This window comes from Mixophyes fleayi, chromosome 6 (assembly GCF_038048845.1).
Source record: "Mixophyes fleayi isolate aMixFle1 chromosome 6, aMixFle1.hap1, whole genome shotgun sequence".
Classification (NCBI taxonomy): Eukaryota; Metazoa; Chordata; class Amphibia; order Anura; family Limnodynastidae; genus Mixophyes; species Mixophyes fleayi.
Genome location: NC_134407.1, coordinates 193,186,119 through 193,207,741, shown reverse-complemented (window position 1 = coordinate 193,207,741; position 21,623 = coordinate 193,186,119). Strand labels below are relative to the sequence as shown.

The 21,623-nt window shown below is 42.0% G+C and overlaps 1 protein-coding gene across 3 annotated transcripts in view; it reads right to left on the bottom strand.

Moving 5' to 3' along the window:
- TNRC6C (trinucleotide repeat containing adaptor 6C) overlaps positions 1 to 19,819 on the bottom strand; it is a 240,152-nt gene extending 220,333 nt beyond the window's left edge. For 2 of the 3 annotated variants that reach the window (XM_075177738.1, XM_075177741.1), the window contains exons 1-2: positions 19,654 to 19,818; positions 15,593 to 15,765 (exon numbers count right to left, since the gene is read on the bottom strand). In XM_075177738.1, the coding sequence (XP_075033839.1) occupies positions 15,593 to 15,613 (21 nt within the window). In that variant the 5' untranslated portion in view covers positions 15,614 to 15,765; positions 19,654 to 19,818. Of the gene's footprint in view, positions 1 to 15,592; positions 15,766 to 19,653 lie in introns of all 3 variants that reach the window. The other variant, XM_075177739.1, reaches the window with a different exon arrangement.
- Positions 19,820 to 21,623: the final 1,804 nt, after the last annotated feature.

Sequence of the window (21,623 nt, the reverse complement as noted above, 5' to 3'; positions counted from 1 at the left end):
CCATATATCATAGGGAACAAATACAGTAATAAAACAAGACACCAGATAGCAAAGTGGCTCACAAGCTTACAATCTATAGAAAAATTTGAGTTTCATACAAAAGGTTAAGGGTCACATAGGCATATTGGTCAAGCCAGATAGCAATGAGAGAAAATGCTTAGTGGGTCTATGTGATCCATGGGGCACAGCAGTGTTGGTTTTGGGGTCAGAGGGTTTTTGAGTATAGAAGGACAATAAATGTAAGTTTTCAGTGAACTATTTAGAAGGCTGAAGTAGAATAGTCTGGTAAGGTTAAGATAATGGCTCAGGAATTTGATAAAAGAAAGGTTTGGCAAGGGGAAACTTTTGTATGAGGGAGGGAATTCCACAGAGTGGGTGCAGCTTGGCAGAAGTCATGTAACCAGGAATGGGAGCAGGTAACAAGTATGAAATTGCTTGGTGTGCACATAGAAAAGTTATTTTCTGCCAACGCCCTATACTTTTAATGGGACAACTTTAATGAAGAAGTGCACTCACCACCTGTAATAACAGTACTCCTGTAGAATGCCCTGTGCGCATACCTCCCAACTGTCCCGATTTAGGCGGGACAGTCCCGATTTGAGGGCTCTGTTCCACCATTCCGATCCGGACAGATTTGTCCCGATTGGTGGGAAAGTGTGGAGGTATTCTGTTCACTGCTGCTTTGTGGAGAATGGGTGCCGGAAATGGTGTTTGGAGGGGAATACAGGTTAGCCTAGCACCTCAAAAGTGCTAGACATGCCCTGGAAGGGGGGTGGCCACGCCCTATTGTGCCATGACCATGTCCCCATTGTGCCTTGACCATGCCCCCATTGTTCAGTGGCCACCCCCCTACCTCATCCCACTGCCAGAGAGATTAATATTGGGTGGTATGTTGTGCGTGTGTTTGAAAATTGTGTATACGTGAGTTTAGTTTTGCTTTGTTTTTAAATAAACTTAATTTGAATGAACAACTCAGGAAAAAACAATGGAGTGGAATGGCTGTGTCCCTGAAAATGTCCCCTCTCCCCCCCTGTATCTCATTACAATAATCTTGCTCCATAAAATGAAATCTCGCTTCTGCACTGGTCCACTGGTGCATTTTTTCTGTATATCACTCAAGGGAAACCCCTTCACTCCAACCAGCTCTGGTCAACTCCTCCCCTCTGCTCCTCCACAAATGCTGCCATTCTGCTCCACAAACCTATGTGCTCCAGCAGAGATCTAGGTGCATTTGCGCTGCTGACAAACAGTGGGTCAAAAGCTTTATTTGCGCTGCTGAACGGCTGCTTTGTCCTTCGTAAATGACCTCCACTCAAATCTCAGACATGTTACACTTTGGAAACCACTAAGAGAAGTTTATATATTGTACACCTGGCAAGCAAGGTGTAAACTGTGACATTTGCATAGAGATTCAGTCATTAATACCCTTCACTTCCATTCAATTGACTGTTGACAAAATATGTGTTCTTCAAGTAAAAAGTGAATTAATATCTGAAGCACCCATCATATTATGTCACACCGTCCTGTCACTACGGCTGATTTACAAACAGCTGTGTGAGGCCAAGCATCCTGAAATTTAAAAGTAAACAATCACGGGGCGCACAGAGGATTTTTAAGGGGAGTTTCCCCTCCACCGGGGAAAAAAAAAAGCGAGAGAGCTGCCGCGCATGCGCCCGCGCATGCGCAGCAGCTCCGTTTAGGCACCACTGTACTATACAGCAGCTGCGGCGCTGTCAAAGAAGCGTCCGAGGCGGTGCTGTATACAATACAGCACTATACAGTACAGTGCCGCTATGTAGGGCACTTCTTTAACGGAGGGGAGGGGTTTCTGGAGACCCAGAAACCCCCCCTGCGTGCGCCACTGAAGCGTCTATGTTTGTGCACGGCAGACAAATAGATTAAATTGCTCAAAAAATGAATGTACTGTAACAAATTTTAAACCAACATTAATTAATGTAACAGTTCCTGCAAATACTCATTGATTATTAAAGGGATGAATTGATTACCTTAGGCGAACAATTGATTTAACCGTGCTTGAATCTTGGCGTTATGGGGCGATTCAATTAGTTGTGAGGTTCTGTAGTAACCTCGCGGCTGTGTTACTGCGTGATGTTGTAGGGAATTATCTTCGCTCCAAAATTAGCAAAGTTGTACCTACCGTAATTGCTGGTAATGTGTGCTAAATACTGGTAGTATCCTCACGGCTAATTGAACCGGCCCCTACGTGGTAGTGACCATTTTGGCGGCCGATAAGATATAGAAATATTTGGTGTACTGATTAGATGGGCAGTGTACCGGGTTTTCTGGTCAAATGGACTAAATTAGGTATTCTAGGCAAAGTGGCTGTACATTATGTTATGGGGATAGTTGAATTATTCTTTACAAAGTCACTGTCATCTTTATATCATGGTGGTCATCATGGGCTGTATAATATGCTAGCATATTGCATATGGTGGGTAAAAAAGTGTATGACCTTAAAAATATTGGCGTTGCACTTCTGTCATGTCCCTTGATTTGTGCGCGTATCTTAAAATTGATCATGCAGCCACCAAAGCTAGACTGTGACCATCATCATCATCATTTATTTATTTATTTATATAGCTCCACTAATTCCGCAGCACTGTACTCACATCAGTTCCTGACCCATTGGGGCTTAGTGTCTAAATTCTCACACACGGACACACAGACTAGGGTCAATTTGTTAGCAGCCAATTAACCTACCAGTATGTTTTTGGAGTGTGGGAGGAAACTGGAGCACCCGGAGGAAACCCACGCAAACACGGGGAGAACATACAAACTTCTGGCAGCCACAGGATTCTTTTCCCTGAGAACCACTATTGTAGACATGAGAAGTTGTGGACTGAGCAGAATATAATTGTTACCAAAATTGCTATTAGTTCCTAAATGTCTTGTTTTTATACTGCAGCATTTATAGATTATTGATCACTTTGTCCTCAACAGACATCACAAAGATATCTGGCTGATCTCCTTTCCGGGTACTAGGGTAACTCAAACATCACTGATTTACCTGCACGCCTCTATGGGGTGAGAAGAACAACCAGTGAAGATACATCACATAGTGCCGTCAGGACCATTCCGAAGGCACTCCGCAGCACATCACAGGTAATTGGATTCCCCCTACATAATTCCCCTGTCACGTCCGAATCTCTCTCAATTTCTATGAATTTCAGAAAACGTGATAGGGACAGTCAGTACTCTTTCTTGACCCTATTGGAGCACCATACAGGAACCTCTGCATTCCAGGTGCGGGTCAGCAAAGCAGTGAACATGGACATCAGTGAGAGGACGATGCAGCCAGTACACTAAGATCTCTTCAAGCAAGTAAACTACGGATGTGACAGGGTAAGACTTTTAGGGGTATATTTACTAAACTGCGGGTTTGAAAAAGTGGAGATGTTGCCTATAGCAACCAATCAGATTCTAGCTGTCATTTTGTAGAATGCACTAAATAAATGAAAGCTAGAATCTGATTGGTTGCTATAGGTAACATCTCCACTTTTCCAAATCCGCAGTTTAGTAAATCTAGCCCTTAGTATTATTAGGGATAGTTTATCACGGACCATACTACTTGTGCATTGACGTTTCCGCTGCAAACACTCGGCAAAATATCTATATATATATAGAACTGCATTTGTTAATACAAACGATTAGCAAAGTTGGTTGGATGTATGAATAGATGCATCGCATGTGTTTTTTTCCAGTATTGGACATACATAATACACAGAAAAATTAATTTCAAACTATGGCAATCGAGCATTATATATCTAAACCTGTAAATTAATGGTAATCTAATTTTTATAGAGTTTTAAAACATTTTAACCCATGTTTTGGGCTCCCAATCAAATATTGGAACATTATATATAAAATAAGGAGCAGCATACAAAAATTATAAAGAGCGCTCACCACTCTATGTTTAAGTTAAAGTTTGTGCAATGACTTTGAATGCATCTGTGTTGTCTCCCGTTACTGACTTTCTTTCTACCATTTCATCTTGGATGTCCTCTCGCTAACTCAAACTCAGTCTTTCAAAATTAAAATTAATAATATTCCCACCCAAAAACAGAAGCCTCCTGCCTGACATTTCTATTTCTGTTGACAACATGACCATAAATCTCACCCCACAAGCTCGCTGCCTAGGTGTAATCCTTGACTCACAACTATCCTTTGTTCCCCACATCAACTTTATATCTAAATCATGTTACATACATCTAAAAAACATTTCCAAAATACGCAGAAATCTCAAACAAGACACAGCAAAAACTTTAATTCATGCACTCATCATCTCTCGCATTGACTATTGTAATTCCCTTCTTACCTCCTTTGGTCTTCCCAAAATCAGACTCTTACCCCTACAATCTATTGTGCACGCAGCAGCTAAATTGATTTTCCTGGCAAATTGTTCTTCCTCCGATGAGCCACTCTGTCAGTCCCTACATTGGTTACCTGTTTTTCAATGCATCCAATATAAAATTCTTCTACCAACATACAAGGCCCTCAACAAAACTGCACCGACATACCTCTCCTCACTTGTCTCAAAATATCTCCCAACCGGACACCTCCATTCTGTACAAGATCTACGATCTCTCATCTACTCTCATCTCTTCCTCCTATTCCCGGTTACAGGGTTTTTTTTCGGGCTGCACCCACTTTGTGGAATTCCCCTCTCGCACAGTAAGACTTTTCTCTAGTCTTCAAACCTCCAAGCGTCCTCTGAAAACCCACCTCTTCAGACAAGCTTATGATATTCCTCAACCACCATCTTAATCTCCCTAGGTTACCCTGTACACAGCTAAGACAAGACAACAACCCTCTGACCAACATTGTTGTGTGACTGTTCATACAGCCCACTAAATACCTTTTACCTTTGCATTCTAGCTGGACCAATCTATAATTTGATGTAGCACTTACCGTTGTGTATCAAACTCCCATTGTCCGATAGATTGTAAGCATGCGAGCAGGACCCTCTTACCTCTGTCTGTATGTATTACCCAGTATTGTTTTATTAATGTTTGTTCCCAATTGTAAAGCACTACAGAATTTGCTGGCGTTATATAAATAAAGAATGATGATGACTGAATGTATTGATGTATTGCATATAGCAGTTCCCACATAAGCTGTGGTAGGCGATTTGCCCCTTAATGGGCTACACTAATTAGGTGCCCTATACCGACATGACAAGTTACCAAGACGCATCAGCCCCAGGGCTGGTAAATTTCGAATTAGTGTTTCTTTGCTTCGTATGGACATCATCATCTGCTGCCATTTGTTTAGTCCTTTACAAGCCATAAAGAATTTACAAGGTTAGGTGAGGCATTATTGAAGTTCTATATAGACATAGATTTAAAAATAAAAACATTTCAATCCAAAGTGTAGACACAAATGTGTCAAAATATATTATTTACTGGTCTGTTTGCCAGTGGTTTTACACATTTATACATACAGGACCACCCAAATACAAACATGTTATTGGAGGGGTGTATTTTGTGAATGGCAACTATAAAATACTAAGGCTACATGCAGAAAACCTGAGTTTGGTGACATAAGTGGAATATAAGGCAGCTGTATTGGGCAGAGCCAGATTTAGACCTCATGGGGCCCTAGGCAAGATACTGGTTTGGGGCCCCCTCCCTGAAAAAATCCATAGCATTATAGTTTTTAGCATAACATATACCCTTATTCAGGGGAGGGCTGGCAGACTTTAGCCCAGGAGGGCAAGCACATAGCACTGGTCCATAAGTAGTGGCCCATTTTTAAAGGTTGGTCTCACCGCCGGCCCTGGGAGGGCACTCTGGGGACCGCTGGGCCCTAGGCAATTGCCAAGGTTGCCTAGTGGTAAATCCGGCCCTGGTATTGGGCAATGTACCATGTCATACGTATTGTTGTGTGCAGGGAATCCTGCGTCATGTGCCCTATAGAAGGGAGTTCTGTTGCATTGTGGTGACAGAGATTTGTTTGGAATCAATCAGAACAGCTGCAGTGAGGTATGGAGGAGGTCCCTTCCAATGCTGCCAGTATATCTAGTTGGTGTGATGCAACTGTGTTTGTGCAGATAAAAGTTGGTGGGTAGAGACCAAAGACGAGCCCGGGAGCGGCAACGTCTAATGAGTTTTGTCAGCTATCTGAAATTGTTGAGGGGTCTCTTCTGCTAAGGCCAGCCAGCTGCTGAGCTGAGATGCCATTATAAAAGGATACCTTTGGGTTGTTAAGCTCTGGTGGTGACCCACTGTTAAGAAAAGGACTCCTGCAGGTCAGTAAACTCTATTGACTGATAGAGGTGAGTAGCTACAGAAAAACAAAAAAGAACAAAATCTAATATCATAGTAAATTAGTGATGTTCGTTGACTCCCTTGTTTTGCTTTTGGATCTATATTAACTTTGGGTTTTGGTTTTGGCAAAACCGCTCTCACGTGTTTTGGTTTTGGTTTGGAACTGTATTTTGTTCAAAAAATAAATAAATTTGTAACAAATGCTAAATTCACAAAATGTGGCTCTTTTTTTGTTCCTACATTATAATTAACCTCAATAACATTAATTTCCATAATTTCCATTCAATTTTTGTTAAGTGACAAGGACACTGCTACCCCTCCTGGTTCTGTATGAGCAATGGCACTGGAGACTGGAGAGTGACAAGAACTCTGCTACCCGTCCTGGTTCTGTATGAGCAATGGCACTGAACAATGGCACTGGAGACTGGAGAGTGACAAGAACACTGCTACCCCTCCTGGTTCTGTATGAGCAATGGCACTGGAGACTGGAGAGTGACAAGAACACTGCTACCCGTCCTGGTTCTGTATGAGCAATGGCACTGAGCAATGGCACTGGAGAGTGGAGAGTGACAAGAACACTGCTACCCCTGTTTCTGCGTGAGCAGTGGCACTGGATCTCCTGGGGATGGAGGTACTTATGGAATCCAAAACCCGCAAGATCTGATGATGCAACAATGACGTTTTGCCTTGATTCAGATCCGAGGAAGCTGGAAAGTACTGAGCTGGCTCGGCTCGATACTCAGATCTGCGATGTTCGGGTGTAATACTCACCTGCATCGTGACCCTCCACTCTGCCGGCCACCCGTCACTTCCAGGTTGTGGCAGTCCCGATCATGTGACCCTCTGGCGGGGAATTCATAACCCCTCCTCCGCCTGTATAAAGATAATGCTCTGACACAAGCCCTGTGTCTGAACAACAGGTTACTTTCCTGACTCCTGGCTCTACCCTTGAGTGCTCCTTGCAGTGTTTCCCTTGGATCTCCTGCTTGGCTGACTTCTATTATTGTGTACTAGACCCGGCTTGTACATCACTACTCTCTTGGATACTCCTCTGCACGGCTGTCATCTGCTATTGTGTACCAGACCCGGCTTCTTCCAGACTACTCTGCAAATACCTCCTGAACCTCCCGCAGGTACTGTTCTTGTACTGTATTACCACTTCTTCTATCTGTCTCCCACATTAGTAGGTTTAACCAGGGGCCGCGACCTGTAGTTTCCCATTCCGCCTTGCAGCGGTTCTTGGTGAAGACCTAAGAAGCTGTTAGACTCCGCGCCCTGCTAAGCTGGTGTAAATACTGACTATGGGACTCCCTTGAGCATAACATCGGGTGGGTTCGGTTTTCGGAAAACTGAGCCCGAGCATCTTTATAGTAAATGTTGCTGTGAATGTAACAGAGAAAACTCTTGTGACCACCATTGTAGAAACCTAAATGTCTAAGGTTGTGAGCGGTCCTGCTGATGAGTAAACAAGCCATTTACGACATCTTTCACAGTACCTGTGCCAGTGATCCTCCAGGTGAGCCCTACAAAGAGATACCTGTGCCAGTGATCCTCCAGGTGAGCCCTACAAAGAGATATTGTGAGCAGAGAGGACAGCAACAAGAGAAGGTTTGGTTCCTGTGGACTGCTGCAGGCTGCCCAGCACCCTACCTCCACAGTGACAAATACATGTACTCATTCATTGACTGAGTTAAAATGTGACTTTCTGCTCTTCCTGTATTGTGCTACTGCAGCTTTATTTAACTGCTTCGGTTAAAGACATTTACAAGTTTAGCGAGTTTTTACACCCTTTGTGCAGAAGTGAGGAAATTAATCACTGTAGCCCTTACATGAGAGACATTAACATAACCCAGGTTAAGCAACATGTGCAACAACAGCACCGGAAGTATATGTGTATATATATATATATATATATATATATATATATATATATATATATATATATATATATATATATATATATATGTGACAGTATTAACTGCTTCAGATAGTTAGTGTTAGATAACTGATAAAAGTGTGACTGGGTTGTTGCTGATTTTCTCTGCTTAAGATAAACATTGGTAAAAGAGACTTATAACCCAGCGTTTAGTGACCAAACTGTTATCGACACTCAGCTCCTGTGTTATGTGAATGATTTTATATATTTATCTGAGAGTCTAAGTCAATTTGGCTTTTCAGAGTTTATTTCTATTGTTTATTTTGTCTATTGCATTTTATATATTACATCTATTATTTATACTCTGCTACCTGCCAAATCAAAATTCCTTTCTTCAATCACCCCTCTCTCTAATAAACATACCAAGGAGGTTTTTACCTATATGATGTGTTGTGTTAGCCCTGAGAGATCTGTGTGGACTCTGTGGGGTCTCTCAAGTCATCCCTGGTGACAGAAGCTACTTACATAAACACAATGTGCAGCTTTGTATACTTGGGCATTGCGCTGAAAGTGAGTATGGTGAACACAGCGTATCTGCAACACTCCACACAGTAGGGGAGTGAGGGGGTCTTGCATACAGCACTGCATAACATGTTGATGCTTCATTAATAAAGGATAATAAAATGGTATTGATAGGAAGATTATGTATTGTGCATTAGGCCCATGCCTACAGCCTCCTTCGCAGCAGGAGCAGGCTGGCCAGAGAACAGTGTGGCACTTGCCACAATTTTGAGCCACGCTGCCTGTGGTCACACAGCACAGCCGACAACTGTAAGACCGGCAGAAGATGCTCCCCAGCCGCTCCGATTGTGTCTAAGTAGCAAGTTGCCCATGAGCTGTGCTGCTGCAGTTACTGGGTCTGCTGTCATACCCAGTAGATGGCTGCTAGCACACTGATTGGTGGATGGCTGGAGGGCAATCAGATGGCACGAAGTTGTCTAGTTGGGTATGACGCATACCCAAACTTCTTCAGGAGACAACGTAGGGCCGCAGGGGGATACGTAATGCATTTGGTTGCTCCCAGAGATTTGAGGTCTGATTCAAAGTTGAAAACATTCACATATTTACTGTAAGTTATTTTATTGTTTTTAAACATTGAACTGCAGAGCAAATATAATTGCCGCTTTGTAATTAAATAACTAGAATAAAATGATTATGTTCAATAATTATTGCATTGTAAGTCATTTGTTTTTCCATAAATTAAATCAAAAAGGAAATGGACATGGACAGTACTGCTGAATTGGTATCTGCTTTCTTATTATTACTTTAATCTAGCTAGCTGTTTTTGTTGATCTAAAACTCCCAAAGATGATGTCCACAAAAAGGCTTGAAACCATTGCTGAAGCAGAGAGACAAAAGGTCTAGAAGTTAGTAACCTGCAGAGATTTCAAGAACAGTGGCCTAGTGGTTAGCACTTCTGCCCCACAGCACTGGGGTCATGTGTTTGCGTAGGTTTCCTCTCACACTCCAAAAACATACTGGTAGGTTAATTGGCTGCTATCAAAATGGACCCTAGTCTCTCCCTCTATGTCTGTGTGTGTGTGTGTGTTAGGGAATTTAGACTGCAAGCTCCAATGGGGCAGGGACTGATGTGAATGAGTTCTCTGTACAGAGCTGCGGCATTAGTGGTGCTATATAAATAAATGATGATGATGATGTGAAGCTACTGTTAACATTTACAAAAATGTTTCGAAGGCCTAAATGTAATTGTGATAAAGCTCTGATTTCTTGGGAGACATATAATAATTTATTAATGATTCCCAACATATACAATATAAGGATGATTATAGCTCACTCACAGCTTGTCTGCATTACATATATACGTATTTTAGTAGTGTGCTTTAAAAATAGCATATGAATCTTTGTCTGCGTCAATGTGTGTATCGTATTGTATGTGTTAACATTACATAGTTATTTTTAAAGCAATGTGTGTTTCTAAATTGGGACTCTCCCAAAACCAGTGTCTATGAAGTAAAGCAGGGAGAGGGGATTATGCTAATGTTTCAGATGCATAAAAAACATGTTTAATATATCCAGTCTCTAGCGCATATGTTAGCAATTGTAGTGTATGGTGGTCATTAGCATAGTCTCTGCACTGAATACTAGTCAAATGGAGCTGTGTTGTATTTGCTAATAACTCTTTGACGTAACACAAAACCACATCCAGATTAGATAAACCCTGTTCACACTGTTTTCATCCCTTGCATTTTTCCATTGTGCCCTGGGCTTGTGCCACTTGCTGGTGTTACCCTCCCATGCCAAAAGTTGCCAGCCACTCCCTGCTTGATGGATGACCTGGGACTTTCACACTAACAAGATTACAGAGTTCTTCTCTATTCTATTCATCACTGGTAGTTCTCCCCATCACCTCGGCAGGAATACACATGGTTGCAGTTTTCATTACGGTAAATACAGGTTGAATGAGTTAACTTGGTTTGTTCAGAAAAATATTGCTCAGGGATCAGGCCTACAGCTTTGCAAGTCACAATAGGCTTTAGTTCTATTAACAAGTTTCAAGGACATGCAAGAACTGCAACTATGATTTCTAACAATTACGTCCAGTTTCACATGACATGTATATCTTTCTTTGTTCTTTGTAATATTTGCTGATGCTGGATTTTGTGTTTTACGCTTACGCAGTGCTAAAATGTTTACGTGACTGAAACATTATAAACAGATGATGATTTGTTTTGATAAATCCAGAGCATATACTACAATTCACCTGTGCGTGTAATTATTGTCTCTCCGGCCGCTATTATATATTTTATCTGATCACTGACCATTTAAATATTGCTATCAAGGTCCATCTGACAGACTGTATTAGATTGTGTACAGGTAGCAGATGCCTTGTTACCTCCAGATGCCTTGTTACCTCCAGATCAGTGAATGAATGCCTACTGTATATTGTCAGCAGAACATTCATTCACTAATCTTGAGCACATGAGCTGCCTGCCCATCGATCTAATATAGTCTCAATGTAACCAGGTGCTATCTTTACTGCAGGGTAATGACAGTAATGTCAAGTAATGGGACTTACTACTACCACACTAGTCTTTTGCCCTGAATCCTTCTCTTATGTACACATATTGCTACATGATGATGATCTATGCTCAACAGACACAATTTCTACCCCATGTCCAAAAACATACAGATCTATGACAGCATAAAAGTTGTATGCCAACACTATCTTTCCTGATGTTACCCTATCCAGCCTCATGCTAACCGTATACAACTTCATTGCAGTAAAATGGTCCCATACTCACCCAATACCTATTATTAGTATATGTCTGATGCCCTGCATATATCACTCCATATCTACCTCATACAAGTCCATGCCCACCATACATCTCATGCCAGCATAACAACTCCATGCCCACCATACATATTTTTTTATTGTTTAATATAAACGTGCTTGTACATTTGCAATTCAAGAATTCATTTTCCATTTTCCATAGTACATGTGCAGCAAGTTGAGTTCAACATAAATCCACAACAGACCATAAAAGAAATCATGCTGACAAACCTACAAACTTTTGGTTTTTCACCACCGTCAGACAACCTGCTGCATAGCAAAAGCAACTTGACCCTGAAGTGTGGTTAAGGGTTTGGTTAATTGATAGGCTGGGCCTGGGCTTAGGACAATAAATGTGCTGTGTTCCAGGCTCCATAGTTGCACATCCGGCCTCAGGCCAAGGCTGGTAATCTAGAAACTGTGGCATTTACCAGAATGACTGGGTGGGGTATGATTAAACGGTGTCGGAAAATTCTGACACCGAAGATACCTCCATGAAAAATGCGAAAGTTCCCAAAAACAATTACTATTTAAGCAGACTTCCCTTGAAAACGACTGCTCACATCTCCAATGGCAGCACCACACACCCAGCAGCTTATTCCGACATACAGATGTCCGGCAGGAAATTGTGATGTGATTGCGACCTGAGTAAATCTTAATTTAAAGCAGCAATGTGAGGTTAAGTGTTTATACACTTAACCTGAGGGGCCCTGGCATTGCTGCTTTAATTTAAGATTTACTCAGGTCGCAATCACATCACAATTTCCTGCCGGACATCTGTATGTCGGAATAAGCTGCTGGGTGTGTTGTGCTGCCATCCTAGATGTAAGCAGTTGTTTTCAAGGGAAGTCTGCTTCAATTGTAATCGTTTTTTGGAACTTTCGCATTTTTCATGGAGGTATCTTCGGTGTCGGAATGGTGGTAATGGTATTTACGATTACCACCGGAATGACTGGTATGGTGAGAATATTAGCGGACTGGGCCCCCAAACAATTGTTAAAATAGGCTTTTATTAAAATTCTATATTCTTGAATTAGAGTCACTGCATATGCTATACTACTCCACTTGGGGGGCATTAAGGAACGTAAATGCCGAAAAGAGCCGTATTTTGCGTAAAATTGAGCTGCTCGTGTACAGAAAAAGACTATTTCATGGGTGGATGAGGAGAGGGAGCGAGCGTATGTGTATAGTCATTGTACAGTAAGGGCGGGCAGAGGCCAAGCCCACAAACCAACATCCGATTCAAGCTTTGGGCATCTGTAAGTTACTGTTTCCGTATCAGCTACAGGGCAGGTGTAAGTGCCGATTGATAGTGATGACGAACGTACATGCCAGAACATGGGTTTGCAATTAGGAGCAACTGATTTTCATGCCAGGAATGTGATAAGCAGTAAAGTTATCTAAGTAGAAGGCCATTGCAAGCACTCAGATCCTATGGAAAATCGTATATAATCAAAATGTGATAACATTTTTCTTCTACTATGAAACTGTTCCTCACTTTACAGTAAAGTTAGGTTGTTGATGGAAAGTTATTGAAGGAAAGAATAAAATTCTGTTTAGACAGCTGACTGTGAAAAGCATTGAAAGTTTTCCCAGGAGAATGTTGAACTGATTCAAACAAAAAATAATACATTTAATGAATCCTAATACTACCTATCCTAATACTACGAGAAAGACTTAGGGCCTGATTCATTAGGGCACACATACTTCATTAAGAAAAGTAAAGCAAAAAAAAAAAGGAGTAACTTTGCATCCTGGCAAAACCATGTTGCATTGTAGGAGGATGTAAATTTAAACTGTGATGGCAGATTTATATTTAGGGTAAGGCATGTCCTAGATCAGGGCTTTTCAACCTTTTTCTATCGGTGTGCCGGAGAAAATCTAGCTGAGCCCAGGTGTGGCAATTGTGTGTGTGTGTGTGTGTGTGTGTGTATCATATTATGCCACAGTAGTCCCCCAAATCATATTATGCCACACAGTAGTGCCCCCAAATCATATTATGCCACACAGTAGTGCACCCAATTCATATTATGCCACATAGCAAAGCCCTCAGTTCATAATATGCCACATAGTTGTATCCCCAATTCATATTATGCCTCATAGATGTGCCCACAATTCACATTGTGCCACACAGTACTACCCTTAATTCATATTATGCCACAGAATAGTGACCCCAGTTTATATTATGGCTCAGAGTAGAACCCCAGTTAATATTCCAAATAGGTGTGCCCCCTGTTCGCATTATGCCACAGTAATGCCCCAATTCATATTATACCACACATAAGTGCCCCCAAATCACATTATGCCACAATAATGTCCACAATTTATTTTATGCCACACATAAGTGCCCCAATTCCTATTATGCCACAGTAATGCCCCAATTCAAATAATGCCTCACATATATGTCCCAATCACATTATACCTCACAAAGACGCCTCTAATTAAAATGATTGCATACATAAGTGCCCCCAATTAATACAATGCATCATTATTCAGCTTACCCTCTTTTTCTGTCTCTATCTGTTCTGTCTCTCTGTCACTTCCCCCTGCCCAGAGCCGGATTAACCCGAGGGCTTTCTGGGCTAAAACCCATGGACCTCGGGCAGATGGGGGGCCCTAGAAAAGATTTTAATATGGGGCTCTTTTTTTTTTCTGTGTTGCGCCAGCTTCTTCTTCATCGGGTTGGGGGCGGTCCCGCCCTCGGCTCCGACGGTCAAGTAAGGCATACTGACAGACAGCTAACAGCAAATCTAGTGCTGTTGGCTGCCTGCTGTCTCTGTAAGTGTGGCCGCGGTTCTCAGTAATCTCCTTAGTGAGTCATAGTCTCACTCTCACAAGATCTCTTCACTAAGGAGCTTACTGAGCACCACGCCCGCACATAGAGTGACTGTCACTCCCCCTGCCTCCACTCCTGCCAGCATGTCAGGGGTTGCCAACCCCTGCCCTAGATTAACTTTAATTTTCAGTGTAGAAAATAAAGCTATCAAGTATTTGTGTGCTATTTGAAAAAACAGCCATTATTTAACTTGTGTGCAAAATAATAAACTAGCTTTCACCCCTTGCATTGTAACATGGTTTGTCCATTTTTGGCTATTTTTCCTTACATTCCTTTATGAATCAGGCCCACTGTGCGCAAACTGCGATTGTTTTAAAACAAGGAGCTGATATGAAGATATGCGTGGTGATGAACACGGGTTTGATCTGCTCTGCTCTAACACACAATACACTGCAGGGTATGTCCATAACATATATGGAATAAAAGTCACAAAACAATGCACAGAAAAAAAAATTCAACAAATATCACCTGTTAATAATATAGGCATTAATGATAAAACATTAAAAAATAAAAAAAAGTGGGTTTTATTGTATTTATTTTTTACATGAAATTCATTTATTAAAATGTTATGAATGTGTACTGTACATAAAATACATTTTTACAGATGCCCCTGATTGCACACACATGTTCGGGCATACATACACAGCCGTCATCACTAGTAATCAGCACTTAGACTAGACCTGTAGCTGGAGCAAGAGGCTAAAAAACAAGTACCAGAGAGATGCCCAGAGTTTGAATCAGTTGCTGCTGCATGCGCTCGAGAGCTGTACCCCCTTACTATAGATTGACTACATGCAAAATTCCCTTCCCTCCCTGTTTCCTTCCTGAAATTGTAGGTTGTATTAAGTGTCCTTTGCGCTTGAAGATTAATTGAACGTGGCTGCGCGGTGTGGCGTATGATCTGGTTTTGGGCATGCCAAAGTGATTTTGTGGATTGCATGCACACAATCGCCGTTTACGTCCCTTGATGAACCAGGCCCCTACTGTTCACTGGGAAAAATAATGTAGGCAGGGTGGACATAATAACCGTTAAATATGTTTTTAGCTTGTAGAGCAGACACATTAACAATTAAAAATCACATAATAAATTTGTCTTCAGCCAAGACAGGAGAAATATATGTTCTGGCAATTCTGAAAATCACGTCTCTTAACTGCGCACGCTAACCACCCTCCCTCCGCATCACTTTGTCGTTTTCCTCTGTGGAACCCTGCAGCAAAGCATTATTAGTATAATTACTCACAGTCATTAAGTATGGCTGCATTACATATGCAAATCAGGAACGAGGTACGTGTTCAGGAGCATCAATCCCTCATACGATTAGGTGCAGTGTTGCTGTGTGGAGAGGAAATGGCATCTTGCAGGCTGAGCTGTCAAGAACTGGGAGATCTCAGAGGCAAACATGCAGGAAATGGCCTATGCAGGGAGCAAGGAAGAAGGAAAAGCAGGATATAGTGTTAGGGGGCAACAATGAGTGCAAAGGGCAAACTACAGGTGTAATTTTATTTACACAGAATTAAATAGGATGCCATCACAGAAGCAGCGCAGGTTGTAAACTCATCAACACAAAAACACATGAAACAATAAGTGAGAAGGAAACTGGCAAGACAAGTAGGAAACTTTTGCATGGTTCTCAAACGATCCAGAGACCATCCCCACGACACTATGCATAGGATCTGGGGCTCCTGCCCCTGGTGATGGGGACCTAGCAATCACCTTTGTAGGAAAATTATAATGCTTAATATTTAATTCATTCTTGCCAACTTTTGAAAAATCATTTTGGGTAGAATGTGCAAGTAAAACCTAGGTGTTGCACGTATCGTGGCATGTAGCATGTAGCACCACCAAGGGCACTGTGTCCTACTGTGGCCAAGGGTCTTCTCTTACTCCATCTATGGGGCTACCCAGTGTGGCCATGGGGAGGGTCCATGTGACCTATACTATTGTGCTAAAAAAAATAAAAAAATAAAAATATAATAATAAAAATGATTTATAATACAAGGTTTGCACCTACTCACTTCAGTTGCAAGGCGCCTCATTCTTCTTGTTGCTCCCTGATATCAGCACATATGGGCTAGTGCCTCTGTGCTAATCCAGACTCACACGCATGCCCAACGTCACATCAACATGTAAGTGAACCCGCGTCATTACATGTGCACAGGTCATTGCCCACTAATAAAACACCTCACTAAACTTCCACCAAACACTGCTCCCCACCCTTACAGATGTCCTTTCACTAGACACTGCCCTCTCTTCTACAGAACTTTCAACCCCACTCTCCCCATACAGGACTCCTCATAGACTTCCACCAGTCACTGCTCCCTGTTCCTACAGAAGTCAATATCACACTTCCACCATACACTACAGGGCCCTTCTAGACTCCCGCCAGTCACTGCTCCCTGTTCCTACAGAATTTCCTGCCACACTTACACCTTACACTACAGGACCCTTCTAGACTCCCTCCAGTCACTGCTCCCTGTTCCTACAGAATTTCCTGCCACACTTCCACCATACACTACAGGACCCTTCGCAGACTCCCGCCAGTCACTGCTCCCTGTTCCTACAGAATTTCCTGCCACACTTCCACCATACACTACAGGACTCCTCATAGACTTCTGCCAGTCCCTGTTCCTACAGAATTCTCTACCACACTTCCACCATACACTACAGGACCCTTCGCAGACTCCCGCCAGTCACTGCTCACTGTTCCTACAGAATTCCCTGCCACACTTCCACCATACACTACAGGACTCCTGCCAGTCACTGCTCCCTGTTCCTACAGAATTTCCTGCCACACTTCTTCCATACACCACCGGACTCCTCGCAGACTTCTGCCAGTCACTGCTTCCTGTTACTACATTATTCCCTCCCACACTTCCACCATACACTACAGGACTCCTCGTAAGATTCAGCCAGTCACTGCAACCTGTTCCTACAGAATTCCCTGCCACACGTCCACCATACACTAGAGGACTCCTCATAGAATTCTGCCAGTCACTGCTTCCTGTTCCTACAGAATTCCCTGCCACACTTCCACTATACACTACAGGACTCCTCCTAGACTTCCACCAGTCACTGCTCCCTGTTCCTACAGTATTTCCTGCTACACTTCTTCCATACACTACCGGACTCCTCGCAGACTTCCGCCAGTCACTGCTCCCTGTTCCTACAGAATTCCCTGTCAAACCTCCACCATACACTACAGGACTCTGTCCTCACTACATTTCACCAGTCACTCACCGGGCTGCAAGCAATCAGAGCGGCCGGTCCCTCTGCCTATTGGCGCACCTAGATACCAGGTGGCCACCCTTGTCCATGGAAGTTAGCGTGCCTACCCGGAGTGTCCAGGAGTCTCCTGGCTATTCTGGGAGTCTCCCGGACATTCCAGAGGAGTAGGCAACTATGATGTAAATGCTTAAAAAACAAAGACAAGACAATAGATAGGAGATTCAAAGAGCGTACTATAGGTTGTGAGAAAAATATATTTGGAATTTTATTAGTGTCTTATGAGTGTTTTTTTAATATGTGAATGGTACTTCCATCAAACAAAACTTAAGAGAATGTGTCTGGTCATAACCAAGATGTCTAAATCATTATCCCATTACCTAGGTAGAATCGGTTAACAATAAACACACTTAATGGACAGGTTGGTATTTAACGGCCCTCTTTTTAAGTAGGAGACACGTATTTATTCCAGTCCTAGCTAATGTATAGAAGTTACATTAGAATTTGCTGCCACAAATGTATGTAATTCTAATAAAATATTACTGTGATGTATAGTTGACATTTTAAAGTATCAGTACAGAATATTAAAAATATTATTGTAAAATGTTATTGTAACTACTGCCCAAATATCTGGTTTTATACCAAGTTGTGGCCTTAGGGCATTCCACTGTATGCAAGCTGACCTCAAGCACCAGTTAGAAATTAAACATTTTATTTAGATTACGTCTTCTGTTGAGCATTAGTTAGAATTGAATGCATTGCTCGTCTCCTTTGGTAAAGAAACTGTTAAATTTCAAAATGTTCTGGTTCCATATATTTATCCCTCCCCCCATCACTTTTTTCTTAGCCACAACCCTCTGCTCTGCAGCTGCCTGTAAAACTGACAGGGTCTGCATGAAGCGTCTGCCCTATTGTCTGCTGAGCCTGGCATGGTGCCCAGTCCACACATCATGGGTCCCCTGGCATGCTGCAGTCTGACATTTCTTGATATTCTACCATTGTTCTCCATCCTAGAGCACAGACGCCAGGGATGAAATGCAGAGAGTCTCCTCACTATACAAAGGGCTTATTGGGCTCTGCATGCAGATTGACAGTGCAGAGTAACAATCTAACTGATTGGGAAGGTGTTCAGTCAGAATTAGGCAGAATAGTAATGATCTGTGAGGATTGGCAGAGCAGGTGCAGGTGAATTAGGAAATAAACAGGAGAGGGGACCTATTACAATTTAGTCAACATAGGTAGGGAGTCAGAGACTTGCAGAAGACACAATAATAACAGGAACACAACATCAGGAAACAAAACCAATAAAATAAAATGTAGCAAGTTATGGGTTATTTTTGCATCAGTAATTATAACAGACATCATTGTGGTTATTGCTTGATTGTGCTATTCTCAAGTATTCTTGCAACCTAAACAGCGGAGACACAAGACACCTGAACATAGGAAACCTAATACCTGCATTTTGCATTGGAGTACTCTCCCAAAATATTTATAATACACCTCTAGCATGCGTGATCCCTGTACTCTGTGGAGATGAGTCTGATGTTTTGCCCGCATGGGGGATGCTGTTGGTAAGTTGACAACAGATGTCTACAGTGTGTGATTCAGGTCTTCACCTGAAGAATCACATCTTGAAATGGGAAATACCCAAATATAATCATTCCACACATTTCTGATAATATTAACACTGCAGTCTTTTCCCACAAAACAACAAAGCATGTAAGCACAGATTGGAACTTTACAAAATCAGCAGCGTATTTATAAACCATATTCCCTACCCCGGTGGTATGGGCATAGAAAGAACATTTTCAAGAAATGTGATTTTAAAAATGAATTAAGACTGGCTAGGATAAAATCTAAGGTATTGTTGCAGGTAGGAATATGCAGACTGGGTGGGCAAAATTGCTCTACTGTCACATTCAATGTTTCTCAACAGCTCTAGACTAATCAGGAGCGTCTCGACGCCTCCACACCCCCTGAAAACGCTTTTAGTTGTCAGAATATATTAAACCAGGAAGAGAGAGAGATGAAACAAAAAAAGACCACATGCTTAATTAAAAAAATAAAATCCCTGCTTACCAGTGCTAATTAATTAGCATGAAATTGCCTCCCTCCGATATGACAGCGGCTGAAGGATATCTCGCCGTTTCATTCCTCTGCTATCAAAAGTGCCTCATCTGATATTTGTGTTGGTATAGTCGTCCTTTTGTAAGCTGTATTATCATTTAAAATTTTTGTATTTTGTTTCCCCCCCCCCCCCCCCTCCTTTGGTTGCCGGGTAAAAATTCCGGGGGTCCAGAGACAAGTGAGAGGATTGGCAGCTGCAGCTTTCTGCTTCCGGTGCCAAGAGAAATGGTAAGCGCATAAGGAGTTTGAAGAGTGATGTGGTTGTATGAGAAATCGGGTCACATTAGGAAAGGGAGGAGGGAGACGGAATATTAAGTGGTGAAGAGAAAAGCCCACCCTAGAATGAGCCAACACAATGCTTTAGTATGATTTAGGTTCCTTACAGGTTGTGTAAAATCTGTTTAATAGTACAAGTGGCTTACGGCGCATTAAAGCCATCACCATAGATAAGTAGCTATGTATATGAATTTATTGTAAACTTTATAATCGTGTTTTAGACACACACATGAGACTAAAAAGTCCAATTATGCAGTCTGCCAAAACCTCACCGCAGCTCAAGTAATGGTCATGCAACTAAATAGGGTGTAGTCTTTGATGTCTGCTCGTTGTAATGCACTATATTAGGAGACTAAACGGTAGATCGCTAAAAGACACAATCACACAGTGTGTGAACACGTGGGTTTCAGTACTGAGCTCAACTGAAGAAAAAGCTTGAAGAATGAAATTGCGTTGTGTGTGATTAAATATTCATGATGTTTGATCCTGAGAAACTGCTACAGAGCCAATGTTAGCAATGTAGGCTAACACTTTTTTAAACTTTGAAGAAAATAAGGGTACATTTATAAAATTATTTAATTCAAAATGCAAAAATGATAGGCGGATTTTAATATCATCACAAAGCCCACATCACAACAACTGTTATGTAAAATGCATCTCCTCCTTTTGATCAACTGAAATTCTACTGTGGAACTACTATTGTTGATACTAGTGAAGAACATTAGGATGCTTGATAAATGAGCTAACAGTACTAGATCTGTCTTTCAAATTTCACTAGTTTTAGTGGAGGGTAGTGACCTCAATTTTGCTTAGTAGTGGACTTTGGTGCAGAACTAGTTTAACTATGAACCAACTTATGATTATGTGGCTGTGAGGTTTGTAAATTACACACATATCTCTCCTAGTATAGGATTAAGAGTATACAGGCCAGAGCCAAATTGAGGACAGGGGGACATGGGGCATGTGCTACGGGCCCCGCTCTCTCATGGGGCCCCCAAGAACAGGGGTGGAAAGTGTGGAAGCGTCTGTCTGGGACCAGACAGGCTGACATTCGCTATCTCAAAAATATCACTATGGACTCCGCCTCCCCTTCATTTGATGATCTCAAAGCCAAACTTGCTATCCCTAATAAATAATTTTTTCAGCACCTGCAACTTGGGAACTTCCATTCTACCAATAAGTAAATTTTATTCACAAGACCATTGACCTTTTTTGAGTCACTTTTCCTCAAGCAATCCTCAACCAAAGGTCTCATATCCCTTCTATACTGGGAAGTTAAAACCCCTGAAACAGGTGCTCAGGACTCATGAATGGGCATGGAAGGAGGACCTGGGGAAGACTCTGGATGGCCAGGATTGGGAAGAAATTAGAGCCAACACTGCCTTTAGCTCTTTTTGCGTGAAAATAAAAGAAAACTCCTATAAGCTCCTACATCGGTGGTATCTAGTCCCTACTAAATTACACAAAATATTCTCTGACTCATCTAGTAGATGTGGCAATGCCCTAAATTGGTCCCATTCTGGCAGGAAATCCGAACTTTCGCATCCCAACTATAGCAGATCGAAATCCCCCTCTCCCTCAGGTTCTTCCTTCTGCCACTTGGTATCCTGTCCACTACTAAAACGAAAATGAATAAGACGAAAATG